Here is an 18,212-nt window from a genome sequence, read left to right on the forward strand (position 1 = left end):
AGACTTCCTTGTGTTAATATTCTGTGTAAGACGTGTATTTGTTTAAAGTATGCTTTAATAGTAATATTGAAAGTACGAATGGTTTATATATGCGGATTTGAAGGTTGTATCATTGCCTCTTGGAATGCAATTACGATATACAAAATTTCGCTTCTTCCTGTGCGAATGGAATATTCGTTCTCGAGATAAGCATTATAAAATAAAACGACAATCACTAGAGCCAGGGAAGAAAAACATTACACATCAACCCCTTGTACCTCAAAGCAAAGTAATTTTACCTCCTTTACACAATAAGTTAGCGTTAATGAAGAATTTTGTTAAAGGAATGAATTATAAAACTGAAAAATTTAAATATAGTATCGAGGAAACGTTTCATGCCATTACTGACTCAAAAAATAAAAGAGCGCGTTTTTAATGGACCACAAATTAGAGAAATAAAGGACAATCACTCCGAATCTTTGTTGAAAGAAAAAGAGAGAGCCACCTGGATTTCATTCAAGGAGGTTGTATTAAATTTTCTGGGTAACCGTAGAAGTGAGAACTATGAAGAACTAGTAAAATGTCCCTGAAAATTCACTTCCTTCACTCCCATCTTGACTTTTTCCCCCGAGAATTGTGGCGATTTCAGTGATAAGCATGGTGAGCGCTTTCATCAAGGAATTTGAACTATCGAAAAAAAGATACCAAGGACAGTGGAGTATCAATATGCTAGCAGACTGCTGTTGGACTTCAGCTCGTGACGTACCTGATGCCCAGAATACAAGAAAATGTAGAAAAGGAAAGCTATAATCTTCTGAAGAGTGAATATTTAACCTTATTGTCATTATAAAGCAATATTTTGTAGGCTATAGATATAAATTAGAAAATTTTTCAAAAACCGTAATGAACAACTGTTTTGTCATATTAGTATTCAGGAGGTTCAAATTATATACAAAACATGTATCACATGCCCAGAGCGAAAAAAAAAAAAGCTGAAATTTGTTACGCAGTGTAATTTGACAACAAATAAAACTTTGACCCACATCTTAGGGATTACTTTTCTTCTCTTACAAACGTAAGAGTAACCAATGTTTATTTGGATTTTCCTTTTAATTTCGTTCCAGTCGTCTTTCCTTCTTTGTCGCTTACCTTGACCTACGAACTTCAGTTTAATTCAGTGTGACTGATGACTAGTCAACCTTCTTCGAAGTTAGTGGTGGGGCATTCGGTATTAATTCCCTGCCATTATGACATTATTTGTCTTATTTTACTCTACAATATTTTCCAGTAGAAAAATATCATAATTTAAACTGCTTTCTTACAATAAAAACACATCAAAAGTACTAATTTCATAACAAAAAGTAGTAAGATTAAAACCGGTAGTAATAAATACAGGGACATCATTTTATTTTTACTTGCATTTTTATTGTACCTGCATTTCTGAATGTACTTCACTCTCACCCCTTCACTAATGTCCTTGCTCCCTCAGACACACAAACTTACGGCCGCTGTTGCATTCGAAGTCTTCAAGCAGTGAAGTAAACACTGCAGTGTATAGTGTGTTTCATAAATATGATTGCGTTTTCTATAGAAGAAAGAACCTATATTAATAATATCGTACTAAAAAATTATATTCAAGAAACGATAAATTCAATTTCAGAGAATATGCTTCAAAATGTTTTTAATAATATGCGTAAAGAATTGAAGCCTGCATTGTAATGAACGGCAACCATTTTCAGCAACTTGTTTAAAAATTCAGATTAGCTTTTTTTGAATAGAGGTGGCTAGAAGCAAAGGAATGCTAGTGACATTTGTAATAACATGAGTTAAGTGCATCCAGTGTAAGCAAAAGTATCTAAAATTTTAGTGGCAAAGGGATATTTTAATCGCATCACACATTAAAATTTAAATAAAAAATTTCACCGATTTTACGAAAGCTTAAATATTTAAACCCCATTTTCTCAAAAGTAACTTAAGTGCACTAACAGCCCTTTACTTATGACCCCCTCAATTTAAATGCACTCTCTATATTATATGATAACATCAATAATTAATATGCTAAATAAAGTAGACATTAAATAACGAACATAGCCGCCTGAAAAGTTGAGTTTTTGAAAAAAAAAATGTTATTACTCTACTGTATTTTGATAAATTCTGTAAACGTGATGATCAAACTGAAAACCGTAATATCGTATTTCCCTGCAACATAAATGGATACACTACTTTTTTCTCCTCCTATACCTAGTAAAATGATTTGTTTACATATTGCACTAGTAACATCAAACTCCTGTAATGGAAGGGGGCAACAGTGTTTCCGAGTATAGCCAGGTTAATGTTACAAATGTTGGTAAAAATAAAGTGATGTCCCTGTACAAGCCTAGTGCTTTCTCTGTGTTACTGACACAAAAATGTTGGTAGTAAATAGTAAGATTCTGAATACAGCAGCTCAGAACAGAATTATTGCTTGCCTCAATGCGATAATGGAACAGGTTTGTAATACAAAATAATAAAATCATAAAGTATAAATTAAACATTGCTAAACTTGATGGCATTAATGACTATCGACTGAAGGTAGACCCAGATTGGAAACTTTACTTTATGATTTTATTATTTTGTATTACAAACCTGTTCCATTATCGCATTGAGACAAAAGACAAATTGACATCCAGTTACATGAACTCGTTCAAGAATCTTGCTGGAGAGTATTTAAACAGTTGCTTGCCCGTTGTGAGAGGAGGAAACTGCTTGCTCATCGAGCGTACGCAGACGCTTGGAAACGCCCGTGCACACAGAACCTCCCAGCAGAAGACACAGAAAGAAGCTCGCGCAGGTTAGTGCCATGAGTTTCCGAACCGACTCTACCAGTGTACTTAGACAACTGAACGGAGTCAAAGTACAAATCACTTCCGACCAATCTGATTGGAGAAAGAGTTTGAGGCGACGAATAGCTCTGGAGAAAATATTAATTTTGTATGTCTTGATTACACAACTTTTAAAACTGTATCACTTCGGAATATGTATGATGAGAACTTTCTTGTGTAAAATTTTAACGCACCTTGTTAACATGTTTCGACCTATTTTCGGTCATCTTCGGAACTGGTCGTTGTTGGTTTTGGCGCCTCTTGTTTCCTGTGTGGGTGCGTTCGTAGTGTAGAGTCAAATTTGAAATTGAGTTGTGTATTGAGAATATCGTTGGGGTGTGTTTTCGTGTGTCTGTATATTTCATATTGTTCTAGTGTGTTGAGTTTCTGGCTTTTTGGTTGGATGTGCAGTATTTCCATGTCTGTGTTGATGTCTCTGTAGATGTGGTTGGCATTTGTGATGTGTTCTGCATATATGGAGGTGTTTTGTAATTTTGTTATGGCTGTGATGTGTTCTTTGTAACGTGTTTGAAATGATCTGCCTGTCTGCCCTATGTAGAAGTTGTTGCAGGTGTTACATTTGAGTCATCTAGACACCAAAATCTTCTCCAATTCAAGATCTAATGCTCTGTGCGTAATAAACAAACTGAAAGATCGAGTAGATGCACAGCAAGAATCTTCTTACCCGTTGAACTGAGGAGGGATCTGTATGTTCCTATCGGTATTCAGAATACCTGCCTTCTACATGTTTTTGTTTTTTAAAGAACGAAAAGTAAGAAGTAGCTGGGAATAGAATCCAGAACTTCTACTCGAAAGGCGTAACGAACCGGCTGAGCTACGCATTCGATGGTACATGATAAAGTATTGTAGTATGTCTATTGGCATGTAGTGACTTTTAACTAGGATTTACGCCTTTAGAAGCAACTTCGGCATATTTTTCAAGGTTGTTTCTTATTCTCGTTTTCATGAGCTTTGAAATGAGTTATATCCCATTAAAATGTGAAAGGAATGTGATGAAAAGTTTCCCTTGTTAGGAAACTTACTTATTAGTACAGCGTAAATTCATATTGGATGTATGTCTCACCCTGTTAAAAAAAAAAAAAAAAAAAAAAAAAAAAAAAAGTCACTTTGGGGGGGAGAAGCAATGGAAATGTGAAATAGGCCTAGTTATGGAAAATTTTCACATAAATTATATTCTATCTTCCAATCCCTTCATACTAAACTATAAAACTTAAGGGCGCACTGAAATAAAATTTTTTGAACTTATTTTTCTCGGCTTAGGACTTTTTTGTAGCATATATTTTCCTTTACAAAAATTTCACTCTTCCTACAGATGTTGTAGACTAGACGGCATTTCGGAAGGCTGTCAGCTGCTATATGCGCCATAGAATTTCTGGTATGTGACGTCACAAGCTTGTGCAGCAGAACCAATTGGAATCAGTCTATAACAAGTACTTCCCGAATTCGTTTGTACAAGTGTGAGTGTTTCAATACATTGAATAAGTAAAATTAACGTTTACTGTATGTGTGCAAGATAAATAAATGGAAGAAGAGACTGTAAAAGACAAGTATTGCACAGGCAGGCGCGGAAAATAGTGTTTAAGGTGTATAATTATTTTAAAAACGTTGACGAGCAGAACGCTGCCGGCCATCTTGATGCTGACTGCAACGTTGCCAACGCGCAAGAAACGACTGCAGAAACAAGTGGTGTGGGATTGAGAACCGTGCAAAGAATATTGTTAGTGAAGAAAAGAGGGTTTGTTTGGTGTCATATTTACAGTAATCAACGGCTAAGGTCATTATTGTCTTTTGATAATTTAAATTCTCTCCTGCGCTATTTGTATTGTACGTGCGCGTGAAGTCGATGTCGCAATGTTGTACGTTGCCTTGTTCTCTCTATCTGTCTCTCTCGACGCAAACGCTAGCAGACTACCGCCTTCCGAATTGCCGTTGGGGACATCATTTTATTTTTACTTCAATTTTTATTGTACCTGAGTTTTTGAATGTACTTCACTCCCACCCCTTCTACTAATGAAGTTCCAACTCCACACAGAACCAAGACCGCAGATAGTAATCACTACTGAGTTACTGAGTATAGTACGTTCCAGAAATATGTTCGCGTTTTCCAGTGACGAAAGAGCTTTCAATATTGAATCATATTTTCGCACAGGTACTGTCCGTTTCCCTACGTCGCATCCCGATTTCCCCCATCTGCTTCTGCTCGCCCCTCTGTAAAAGCTGGGCTGTCTTAGCTCTTTTCTGAAAACATTAATTTCTGTTAGAAATTGGACGTTTACGTAATATTATACAGCTGTTTAATTTAACTTAGATAAAAGGGCCTCGTTAAGTAATTAACTGTCACGTGATTTCCTTCCTTTCTACAATCCTGCGGCATAACCACTTGGACGGACAGTAGATAGCATGTCTGAGTAATTTTATATTTTCGGGTCGGGCAGAAGTGAAGATTGAATGTACAGTACTTAGGGTAGGTACAGAATTATTTCAACATGAGTTACGAGTACGAAGGACGAAACTGGCAATTGGAATTAGATGCAATAGTCTACAGTGCGATAATATGCACAAAAGAACTGAAGCCTGTATCGAAATGAACGGCCACCAGTTTCAAAATTGTGTTTAAATATTCATATTATGATTATTTTTCAATTCAACTTCTTTCTCTATATTGTACGCTAATGTGCTGTAGACAGTATAATATACACTGCATAATGAATACGTTCGCATGGATAACTCAGTTCGTGAGTAAAAACACTTATTCTTAATACAGTACTGTACTTTGATTAAAGAAAAACCTAATGAAAATTATCAAACTCAAAATCGCGATATTTCCTAGTTTACGTAAATGGATGAACTACTTTTCTTCCTTCCTATACCTAGTAGAGTGATTTGTGTTTTACGCCAGTATCATCGAACTCCAGTCTTGGAGGGGGGAGCAAGTGGTGTTTCCGGTTCTCTAACGGTATAGACAGGTTAATATTAAAAATGTTAGTAAAAATAAAATGATGTCCCTGTAGATGTGGATGTTCTTGAACGGCAATTTTTATATTCGACTGCACTAAATATATATATATTTTTTTTTTAGTATATGAAATGGAAACTCTTGACACTAAGTTTTCTTTCTGAGAATCTGACAGGATTTAAACAAAATTTCAGACAACAATTTTGACATATTTTGTGAAAAAATTAGCAATTTTTCAAAATGCCATTTAAATTTTAAAAAAATATAAATAAATCATACATATCTTTATCAATTTAGATTTAACTTTGTACAGAGACCGTTTATATGTTGCACAATAGGCCTAACGGTACAAATTTTTAAGTCTCGTTTGAATGGTTTATAAAACTAAAATTTCACTTCAGTGTAGACTTCAATCAGAAGATCGAGGCGTCCACAATATATTATTAAGTTCATTTTCATTTAATAATTTTAAGTATGGAGAACTTTGTAGTTCGCGCATTTCTGTTAATCACATCTGAAGAAGCTATAATTCTATTGTTTTTGTAGACACGATATTTCATTTATCATATGTTGGCATTTACAGCTATCATATTCAGCAGCAACCCGATTATTGCACCCGTTGGCCTATTTATCGCATGAAATAAATTCTACGATATGTAACGAAAGCTTTTGTCCCTCTTGTTTATTAAAATTTCATTTATGCTTTCTGCTTGTGAGAAATTACCTGAAGTCCCAAAAGTTAAGATTCTTTATTTTCTATAGGACCCCGTGCAAGTGTGTAGCTCGACCTGTTCGAGTCATTCGAAATTCCAAGTACTACCCGTGTCTCACGTCCTGAACCGAGAGTTCCCTAGTGCTTATAACCACGCCTCTTAGGTCTGCTCGGACCGGCACGTCAGCTGCAGCGTGGCGGTACGGCAGCATATTACATGTTCTGAAAACATTATCCTATGCTATTGCAGGTGTCTTTACTGTTTATAATACTGGAGACACTACTCGTGGTTACCACTATCGCTATTATCTCTGATGGCGATTTCCTAAAATGTATGTACACACTAGGCCATTCTTCGTTTAGTCTGGACAGCTGCTGAACTACCATAGAGCAGCATTTCTCAAAGTATGTTTTGAGGTTCCGTGAGCCCTATGTGATTTCAAATTTTATTTTATACTTTTTTACTTGGTTATTTAACGACATTGTATCAACTACTAGGTTATTTTGCATCGATGGGATTGGTGACAGCGAAATAGTATTTGGCGAGATATGGTCGGGGATTCGCCAAAGATTACCTGACATTCGCCTTACGGTTGGGGAAAACCTCGGAGAAAAAATCCAACCAGATAATCAGCCCAAGCGGGAATCGAACCCGCGCTCGAGTGCAACTCAGGATCGATAGGCAAGCGCCTTAGCCGACTAGGCTGCTCCGGTGACTATTTTATACTTAGTGGATACTATAAAAATATATAAATGTTACGAAAATATGAATCAATAATAATATGAAACCACCGATAATAATAACAATGATAATAATAATAATAATAATAATAATAATAATAATAATAATAATAATCCAAGAATATGCGTAATAATAATATGTTTAATGAACATCTAAAACTGAAAATACCAATAATACTTATCACTTTCATCACTGGATTCTCTGCGTATGTGTTCACTAAAACAAAATATCGAAAAGTCAAAACGCAGAAGTACAGTAGAAATGAGACTACAACTTTCCGCCATAAAACCAGATTGCAGGCTTAAAAAGCAAATACATTCGTCCCACTGAACAGAATTATTGAGATACTAACTTTCATTTGTCTGTTAATTATTAAATACTAATAAAATATTACAAGATTTCCGCAATTACACTTTAGATCAAAAGGGGTTTCGCGGTGGAAAAAGTTTGAGAAACACTGCCGTTGAAGAAAGAGTTTACGGATGTGTACACATGACAACCATAATCGCGATTAGGTCGATAATCTCGAGTAGAGACTGTAATCTACCACTGGCATTAGTGTTTAGTTACAGGAATTGATGAGGACATAATCTGTTTTGTGAGGGGATAGCCTATACATTCGCTTGTCCATGGCTGATCTTGCTCCATAGCTGACGAAAGGAGTCCTGAAAAGGCCGATGTGTTGAACGTAGGGTAGTAAGCACATGCAGTACCCAGCACCTCCTACTCCCCCTCTGCGTCTCGCCCCGCAAAGAAACAGCTCAGGAAGTGAGGCACGGTAATTCGAGATCTTCCTGCTGTCGGCCACTGAAATTCCTCCCTTGCGTTATTTTCATCCCACATTCTTTTCACATATACTTACTTACAAATGGCTTTTAAGGAACCCGGAGATTCATTGGCGCCCTCACAAAAGCCCACCGTCAGTCGCTATCTGTGCAATATTAATCCAGTCTCTATCATCATATCCCACCTCCCTCAAATCCATTTTAATATTATCTTCCCATCTACGTATCGGCCTCCTCAAAGGTCTATCTCTCTCCAGTCTCCCAACTAACACTCTATATGCATTTCTGGATTCGACCATATGTGCTACATGCCCTGTCCATCTCAAATGTCTGGATTTAATGTTCCTAATTATGTCAGGTGAAGAATACAATGTGTGCAGTTCTGAGTTGTGTATCTTTCTCCATTCTCCTGTAACTTCATTCTTCTCCAGTCTAAGAAAGTCTGTTCAACTAGCTAATATTCTTGCAAATTTTGTTTGCAGATTTAGCTTCCTGTAAAGCTTACTTTAATAATTTCAAGGGAAAAAATGTTCCGGGGCCAGTTGAAACCTGAAAGCCAGATTTGCATAATACACGCCTCTGTTCGTTAACATGAAATCAAAATTTAAAGTCACACAGTATAGTGTGCGCTCAATGTTGGGCCATTGACGGCTTGTCAACATACTTGAGGTATATGGATATGAAAGGAATAATAATTAGCCAGGGGTCTGGTACAGTTCCTGGGTAGCTCAGTCAGTAGAACAGGAGTGACCAAAACTCAAGCTGCAGTGATTACATGCAACAGACAGCCTATAAAGTAAGGAGACGGAGGAAAGATACTTGGCATGAAAACTACAACCAGTGGTGGTTCCTGTATTAACATCTTGATCAATCCCCCGGATAAAAATCTCAAGCTTTGCTACATCAGTAATGTCACTGCTGTCATCAAGAGCCAGGGAATAATATAAGATTTTTCTTGCTTCTCTTTTTAACCTTGCTCTTGAATATAATCAGGAATTTTCTAAATTCTTCTCTCGATACTTGGTCGAAAAATTAGTAGTTTTTCAAAATTAAAAACTTCTTATAGACAAGTTATTTAAGCTATTTTAATCATTACTCTTTTGAGAAATTCTGTTGTATTAAAAGACTTTAGAGCACGAGATATTTCAAACCCAATTAAATAGCTGATTTCATTACATTTATTTATCTCATCTTTCTCTTCCTGGCTACGATTTAAGACATCTCAATTCCTGGCGTTTAATATTTCTTTGGCACATAATATTTGATCAGTTTCTCTATAATATTATTATTATTATTATTATTATTATTATTATCATTATTATTATTATTATCATTATTATTATTAAGTAAATTACTAATAAATAGTTACCCTCATCTAAAGATTAAGAAGATTAAAATTGAGATAAAACCTAATAATTTTATCCTTCTAGGGAGAAGATCTAAAAATATCAATATTCATGCACGTACAGAGGAATTGTAGAAACACAAAGCCTACATAGTGGCCAGTAATAATAATAATAATAATAATAATAATAATAATAATAATACTGTACATTATTCATCGTGGCAATTAATGTTTCTATATACTCCTAATTGAACCGTTGAGCAAAGTAAACATATTATATTTTGTCCGACAGAACAACAAAAAAGTTCTCATTCTTTGCGAAACCACCTCTTACTGCTTGTAGAGACAGAGTCTGTAGAGCGACATGATTCCGCCACTGCTTGCCTTCAGTACGTGAATGAAACATACAGCAATGTACAGGAAATTCCTCGTGCCCGTTTGAATGTTTGTGATTACACGATGTAATCACGACACCCGCTTTGGTCACCGCTGCAGTAGAGCGTTGGCACGCTTAGCCAAAGGTCCTGGCCCCGGAACAACGACGCTGTATCAACTACTAGGTTATTTAAAATTTAAAATGGAATTTTCATATTAACTATTTATGCTTTAAATTACGTAAAACTCTGTACAAATTCGTTCACTTCCACCACTTCATGCCAGTAACACTATTGAGAACAATATTTTTAGCCTTAGTTCAGTCTATAGTAGGCCTACACTATGGAATTATAGGATGGGGTGGATTATCACAGACTATCATTCGCCCATTAATATTACTACAAAGAACAATTATTCAAATATGTTTAAGAAGAGAACTTAATTGCCCGTATTTACACGGTGCCCCTCTGTTAGCCATTAATAAGAAGGGTTGAGGAATACGACCCATTGGAATTGGGAACACCATTCGTCGACTAATCTCCAAAATCAGTACTTTATAACTTCCTCACCACCTTGGTTATGGCATTGCTAAAGGATGCGAATCTATTATCCACACTGTGCAAATAATCATGTTCTCTTAAAGCTTGATATTAGAAACGCCTTCTAACTGTATCGAACGCGATTCTATGCTCGAAATCGTTCAAAATTGTGTCCCCCAATCATAAGCTTTTGTATTGCAAGCCTATAGGGAACCTTCTAACCTGTATTATAATCTTGATGTAATCTCCTCTCAAACAGGAGTTGAACAAGGCGACCCTCTTGGTCCCCTTCTTTTTGGTCTTACTCTTCAATCCGTAGTATCTAAATTAAACAGTCCTTTGAATCTCTTCTATTTGGACGATGGCATTTTAGGTGGTCCTCCGGATATTGTCTTATCTGACCTTGCAACAATTATTAATTCTTGCCAACCTATTGGTCTTTAGTTAAATCCGGATAAATGTGACTTACATTTTTGCTCCTCATAGGATGATACTGTACTTTCAATTTTTAATGCTCTCACTCCTGGAATTCGACTTTCATCCCCTTCCACTTTGACACTCCTTGGTTCCCCAATATTACTGCCAGCTGTAGAAGTTGTTATGAGTGATAAATTAGACATTATGAAATATTTATTTATTGGTTTACAATCTCTTTGCACTCATACAGAATATTTCCTTTTAAAAAATTGCTTTCACATCTCTCGCCTAACACACTTACTTCGCACTACCTCTCTCTGGTTATTTCCTGCTCTTCTTTTAGAGGCTGATTGTATTTTACGGGGTTGTTTGGAATCTATTCTTAATATCCAACTTCATAACTTTTCTTCGTCCTTCGCTACTTTGTCTATTTCATTTGGCGGTCTTGGCATTCGCAATGTTAGCGACATTTGTGTGCCTGCGTTTTTAGCTTCGGCTCATAGAGCTCTGAATTTCGTCAAATCTACTCTCTCTAGTCACAGTGATGAAATCAGAGTCCTTCATATGTGTGAGGCCTTTGAACAAAAGTCCTCCGTTACTCACATTGTGGATCTTCCAAACAGCCCAGAGTCTCAAAAATGCTGGGATCTTGTTCTTGCTTCCAAAACTTTTGGCAGCCTTTTTGCGTCTTCCTCCTCAGATTTTGACAGAGCCCGTTTTCTTGCTTTATGAGAAAAAGATTCAGGATGCTGGCTTCAAGCCTTACCTTCTTCCAACATAGGCACCTTAATGGATAATACGTCCTTTAAGATTGCTATTGCCTTAAGGCTTGGTGTTAAAATTTGTTTTCCACACAAATGTATTTGTGGTCCAGAGTCGATTCTTCTGGCCTCGATGGATTAAGTTGCTTCAAATATTCTGGACGATTTTCCAGACACGTCATGATTAACGACATAATTAAAAGAGCTCTAATTTCCACTGGTTTTCCTACCATTCTATAACCCAAAGGCATAAATCGTTTCGATGGCAAACGTCCAGATGGCTTAACTTTTAACACAATGGTCCAAAGATAAATCACTTTTCTGGGATGCCACTTGTTATAACACCTTCGCTTCTTCTTATTTGCCCAAAACTTCCAAATTCGCTGTATCAGCCGCTGCATCTGCTGTCACAATTAAACGCAATAAGTATCTCGATCTTCTGGATCGTTGTAATTTTGTTGTTTTCGCCGTAGAGTCTATAGGCCCATGATCTTCCGAGACGAAGTTGTTAACTTCTGATATTGGCACTTAACGGTGACCTCTCGCTCTACGGCTTTCCTCCGTCAAAAAATTAGTATTGCCATTCAACGAGGGAACGCTATAATTGTTATGGGGACTTTTCCAGAATCTAAATCATTGGAAGAAATATTTTATTTCGTGTAGAGCTGTAGACAGTTTTTCGCATCCTTTAGTTTTGTTGCTAATTTCTAGTTTGTCCCTTACTCAACTGTTTAATTTAAATTTCAAAATTAAATTAAATTTTATTTTGTACAAGACAGTTTGCTATGTCTTATAGATAATCATAATCATAATCATCATCATCATCATCATCACCATCATCAATGTTCATGTTTCCCGTAAGTGATAAAGAAATGATAACTATTGCTAAAACTTTAAAAAATAATGTGGCTCCGGGTGTTGATGGTATCACTACTATAACACTCAAAATGATTATTGAACCCATATCGAAACCACTAACCCATGTCTTTAATTTATGTTTATCACAAGGTGTATTTCCAACTGATCTTAAATGTGCTGTAGTAATACCTATGTACAAATCTGGTGACAGAAACAATCTCAGTAACTACAAACCCATCTCACTCTTACCAAGTCTCTCTAAACTATTAGAAAAATGTATTAAAAGCAGGCTAATTAATTTCTTAGAAAAAAAGCAGTCTATTAAGTCAAAAGCAGTTTGGTTTCCGTACTAACATGAGCACGGACGAAGCTATTATGAACGTAACATCAAGGATTATCAAAGAATTAGATTCGGGTAAAAAATGTTTGGGAGTTTTCCTAGATATTCAAAAAGCCTTTGATACTGTAGATCATAATATACTCACTTCTAAACTTCATGCTTACGGTATTAAAGGAATTGCTTTAAATTTATTTAAGTCATACTTAAGCAACAGATCCCAATTAACGAAATTTAACGACCAACACAGTGAAATTCGTAATATAAATATAGGTGAGCCACAAGGTACAGTTTTAGGCTCACTACTATTTTTAATATACATCAATGACTTGCTAAATATTGATATAGGAAACACATCTGGAGATATATTTGCATATGCCGATGATACAGCCGTAATTTTTAGTGGATCGAATTGGAATGATGCCTACCTAAATGTTAATAGAGGTATAAATATAATTAAGAAATGGTTAGATGAAAATTTGCTCTCATTGAACATTTCAAAAACAACTGCAGTTCCTTTTACATTAACGGCTTCTAGTCTGAGAAAAATCAAACTCGATAAGGATACAAATTTAAAAATACACAATTGCAGTAACATAAACTTGATTGATTGTAATTGCTCTTCCTTGACAGAATCCACGCAAGTAAAATACTTAGGTGTTGTCATTGATCAACATTTAAGATGGAATAAACATGTAACATATTTATGTAATAGGTTACGGAAAACAATTCACAACTTTGTAACCTTTCGTGCATATATGCCTATCTATGTTCTCCGTGTAGTTTATCTATCCTTGTTTCAATCAGTCATCCAATATGGAATAATAGGATGGGGTGGAATGACAAAGACTATCTTAACTCCATTAATATTACTACAAAAACGTATCATCAAAATTTGTCTGCATAAACCACTTGATTATCCGACACAATTTATTTATTCTGAATTCCAAGTACTAAAAATTGAGCAAATATATAAGCATACATTACTAACTTATTTTCACAAAAATGGAATGAATTTTATAACTGAAAAACATATACATAACACCAGAAGAGATGTCCCAACTCTTTTGGCAGAACCTAAATGCCACACTACAGCTGGATTAAGACACAGTAGGAATTATGGACCAAGACTATACAATTCAGTATTGAAAAATAATCCAGACCTAAGCAATTTACACATTCTTAAATTTAAAAATAAAGTGAAAATGTTTGTATGATATTTGATAAATTTTATTATAATTTTTTTAAGTGTTACTAGCATTATATGGTACTAATTTTTATTGTATTTATCTGATGCATGTACCCTATAAGATAAAACATTGTAATAAATACAAATAGATAATTTTCTTAATTAATAACAGTGTATATCTCCAATAAATGATTCCTTAGCATCGCCACAGATACACTTGATTGCACTTGTCACTATATCTTGTCACTAGAAAGCTATTTAAATTTATATTTTCCCCGCCATTCATAAAATATTTTGATATGATACCTCTTGCACAAAAGGAGAGATCTATAACTGAAACTTGATTAATATATTTCACTATTATTTGTATATATCCTGGTAATAATGAACAGTTTGACTCGTAGACATTTTGTTTTTTCAGCATTAACTTCCCATGATTTTACGAGAAGATTCGAAGAAAACGGCAGTTACGTAGACTTTCAGCTCCCCACTACTACCATTAATGCACAACACAATGTCAATATGGCGGTTGCTGTCGTCTGCGATACAACGAACTTTTCTGTTGATTTTCGAGTTTGGCATTTTTTCCGGTTATTATATGCTTATTTAAGTTGTGTTAACTCTCGCTAGTGGTTTTATATTTTATTTTATCCGTCTTAGTATTTATTTTATTATTGTAAATATTTTTGTTTTATCACTATTATTATTATTATTATTATTATTATTATTATTATTATTATTATTATTATCGTTGTTGTTATTATTATTATTGAATTATTTTGTATTACAATCTTTGTATCATTTCTGTCACGATTATTCTATTATTATTATTATTATTATTATTATTATTGTTACTATTATTTATATCATCAGCATTATTATATGAACCCTGTAAAATTTATGTAGACTACTGGACTGTACGCGAGCACGAGCATTATGCTCATTTCGGGTATCTATTCATATGTATTCAATTCAAATGTAAATTGTAAATAAATTTGAATTTGAATTTGAAATTAAAGCATTAGGTAAAATTGTTAAGTAGGATAAAACCACTCTGTGAATTATTATTGTTACAATATTGTGTTGTTAGTGTAATTACATTAACTGTAATTTGTAATGACAATATCTATTTGATCCTAATAGTCTTAGCTATAGTATAATTATGTTCGTGTATCTATGTTCTCTTATTGTTATGCACAAATAAAATGTATTAAATTATTCAGCTTTTCTTATATACTAACAATTTTATGTTTTCAGTATCAAACAAATTTATATTTATACTATTTTGAATTTCTACAATAAATATCAAACTAAATTTATATCATTCGATCATAGCCACAATACAAGATACAATATTTCGCTCCCACTCATTGCACCAAAATGTAAGACTGAAGCATGTCTAAGATATAGTTCCAATTTCGGCCCAAGATTGTATAATGATTTTATAAAGAGAAATCGAAAAGTGAAATTATTAGAAAAATTATTAAAAAACAAGTGCTTGAACTGTTTTTAAAATTATAATCATCATATAAATTCTTATTCTTTACTTTTGTCATTTTAACATTGTCGTATTTTTAACTTGGTATGTTTATGTCTGCGTAACACGATTTTTTTCTTTTTAAAAATTTGTGTGTAATTACAGTTAACAGTAAAATCGCAGTTGTGAATATTTCTTTTCGATGTAATTAATTATTTGCCACACCTGACCTCGAGCATTTTGCTTTTCGGATGTGACTCAATTATCATTTTATGCTCGACCATGCCGAAATGTAGTAAATATACACCTGGTAGTAGCCCTTTAATGCACCTCATTAAAGTACACCTATTCATTATACTTCAGTTGTTCAGCGAATGAGAAATCACCATTGTACCATTATAAAACCGCAAGTATCGATTATTCTCGGATATGCAATCGAAAAACAATTAGCGAAACGTCACCGAGGCTGGAAATCCAATACTGTCGCAGAAGGTTATGTTCTGTTACTATAATAATTAGCGTTAATTGTAAATAATATTCAAATAAATTCCATTTGTCATCTCGTTTTTCAATTCTAAATCAATTTCCAGGTTCATGTTATTCTCTAGATTATAACAAGGTCAATAACATTCGTCCCTCGGAAAAAAAAAAATCAATACTTTCGCGTCTGCGCACATCTCACAATTTAGAAGCTCACTTCCGCTCTTCACTTAGATAACTATAACATGAATACTTACGAATAATTTCAAGTTAGAAATATGGTCGAGCATAAAAAATCGTATGAAACTTGCCTATAATGGTAATTAAGACGCTCGTATGAAAATTATGAAACGAGCGCAAGCGAGTTTCATAAACATACTCACGTCTTAATTACTACCATTATAAGCTCGTTGCATAATTTACTATTATTAACACAACAAATGAATACCCCCCAGAATAAGGGTCTAAGTACATAGGAAAACAATGTATCTCATGCCCTTATTCCCGGAAAGGTATTCAACTGTAATATGTATAGTATTGTAAGAAATTCCGAATATAGTTTAAGTATGATTTTGAACCTTAACGGAAAGGGATGAGTATTTTCTTTCTTTCATTTTTGTTACCGTTATGTTGCGCTTTTTTGCTATATTTTATTTTTCATTATATATTTGTATTTCTTTTTTTTCAATTTAAATAAATCTAAGTCTAAAAAAAGAAAAAAAGAATAGCGTGGATGGGATTGGCGATAATAATATGGTATTTGACGAGATGAGGTCGAGAATTCGCAATAGATTACCTGACATTCGCCTTATGATTGCGGAAAACCTCGGGAAAACCCCAATCAGGTAACCAGCTCAAGCAGGACTCGAAACCACGCCGAGAGCAACTTCAAATCTGCAGCAAAGCGCGCGAGCAAACTGAGCTACGTCGGTGGCCAGGTTAAAATACTGTTTACCAGTATTTTTCAGGATATGACTTTAAAATTTGTGTCCTCTGAGATATCTCGACTCCAGTGTACTCGATTTAGAATTCTAATATCAGTTTTATAAATAACTGAGATAGATAATCAACTACTGAAACATTTTAGTGTGGCCAATGACATTTCCGATAACGAAATTTCTGTCTTCTACAGGCAAACCAAGATGTCAGTTGATCTTCTGCCTCCTGCAACTAAAGAAATTAAGGAAAGAGTTCGCAATCAATTCGGTTTAAATGAGCAAAGCATCAGAGAAGCTGTGCAGATGCTACGAGATTGGTTGGAGCTCCAACCACATTTACCTCATGAACCAGGTACCTACGTTACAATAATGTATATCCTATTGTATTGTATGCAATTCATTGACCAGCAAATAGTAGGCTATGTGGACGTGCTAATGACTAAATTCATTATAGGGTAAACATTGGTAATTTCGTGGCAGAGGTTATTTCGTGATACTTTTTCTTTGCTCTTTTCTGAATTAACCAATGGTGTTACGAGATCCAAATTTCCGCCAAGGGATTGCATATGTTGTCCAGTTTCCAGAAACATACAGCTAAGCTCTGTGTGACTATTGTAGTTGCTTCAGTGAGCTTTTATGTTTGGAGAGAGCAAGTTTGCGTCGACTTCTCAGGCGTACAAATTTTGTGGATGTTTGTATTTACATTACAGGCTTATTACTAAAGGTAAGCATATGATATTTGGTACAAAGATTTATTGTATCTTCATGAAATTTTAGAAAATGTTTTTGGAATTTTAGATACATCTGTAGTCGCCATATAGGCTTAGCTTTACTGATAGAAATCTTAGCTGTTTGAGGCGAAATTTTTTTGAGCATTAAGTGTTACAATTTTTAAAATAGTATAAAATGTATTACAATAGGAAATTTAGAAATCTGAAGACAAGATGTGATAACAAAAAAGAAAACGGAGACGTAATGGCTTCAGTGTAGCTTCTGTTTGATTTGTTATCATGCTAAGTGTCAATGATAAGTGCTAGATGACTTACAAGAATTGTGACAGAAGATAGAACATGGCTCCACCATTTTGGACACGACACAGAGGCAGACAATGGAGTGGCATCATGCAAATTCACCAAACAAATAGAAATTCAAAACTACACCTTCGGCAGGAAACGTTATGGCTACTGTGTTTTTCGATTCAGAAGGATTCTTGCTTGTGGACATCATGCCACACGGAACCACCATTAATTCTGACGGGTATGTTGCAACTCTCAAGAAACTTCAAGCCCGACTGAGTCGTGTTCGACGACATCGGGAGAAGCAGGATGTTCTGCTATTGCACAACAACGCACAGCCATATGTCAGTCACAAGACCACAGACCAGATCAGAAAATTCGGATAGACAACACTGAAACAACCGCCTTACAGTCCTGAACTGGC

The 18,212-nt window shown here is 34.9% G+C and overlaps 1 protein-coding gene across 3 annotated transcripts in view; it reads left to right on the plus strand.

Annotated features, from left to right (window-relative positions):
* The window catches only part of LOC138698312 (alpha-tocopherol transfer protein-like), a 95,337-nt gene that overhangs the window by 23,556 nt on the left and 53,569 nt on the right, over positions 1-18,212 (plus strand). For 2 of the 3 annotated variants that reach the window (XR_011331826.1, XM_069824135.1), the window contains exon 2: positions 16,967-17,124. Coding sequence is in view for 2 of the 3 variants with exons in the window: in XM_069824135.1 (XP_069680236.1) it covers positions 16,977-17,124 (148 nt within the window). In the remaining variant the exon portion in view is untranslated. Of the gene's footprint in view, positions 1-2,597; positions 2,810-16,966; positions 17,125-18,212 lie in introns of those variants that run through there. The other variant, XM_069824136.1, reaches the window with a different exon arrangement.

The sequence above is a fragment of the Periplaneta americana genome, chromosome 4 (genome assembly GCF_040183065.1).
Source record: "Periplaneta americana isolate PAMFEO1 chromosome 4, P.americana_PAMFEO1_priV1, whole genome shotgun sequence".
NCBI classification, from domain to species: Eukaryota; Metazoa; Arthropoda; class Insecta; order Blattodea; family Blattidae; genus Periplaneta; species Periplaneta americana.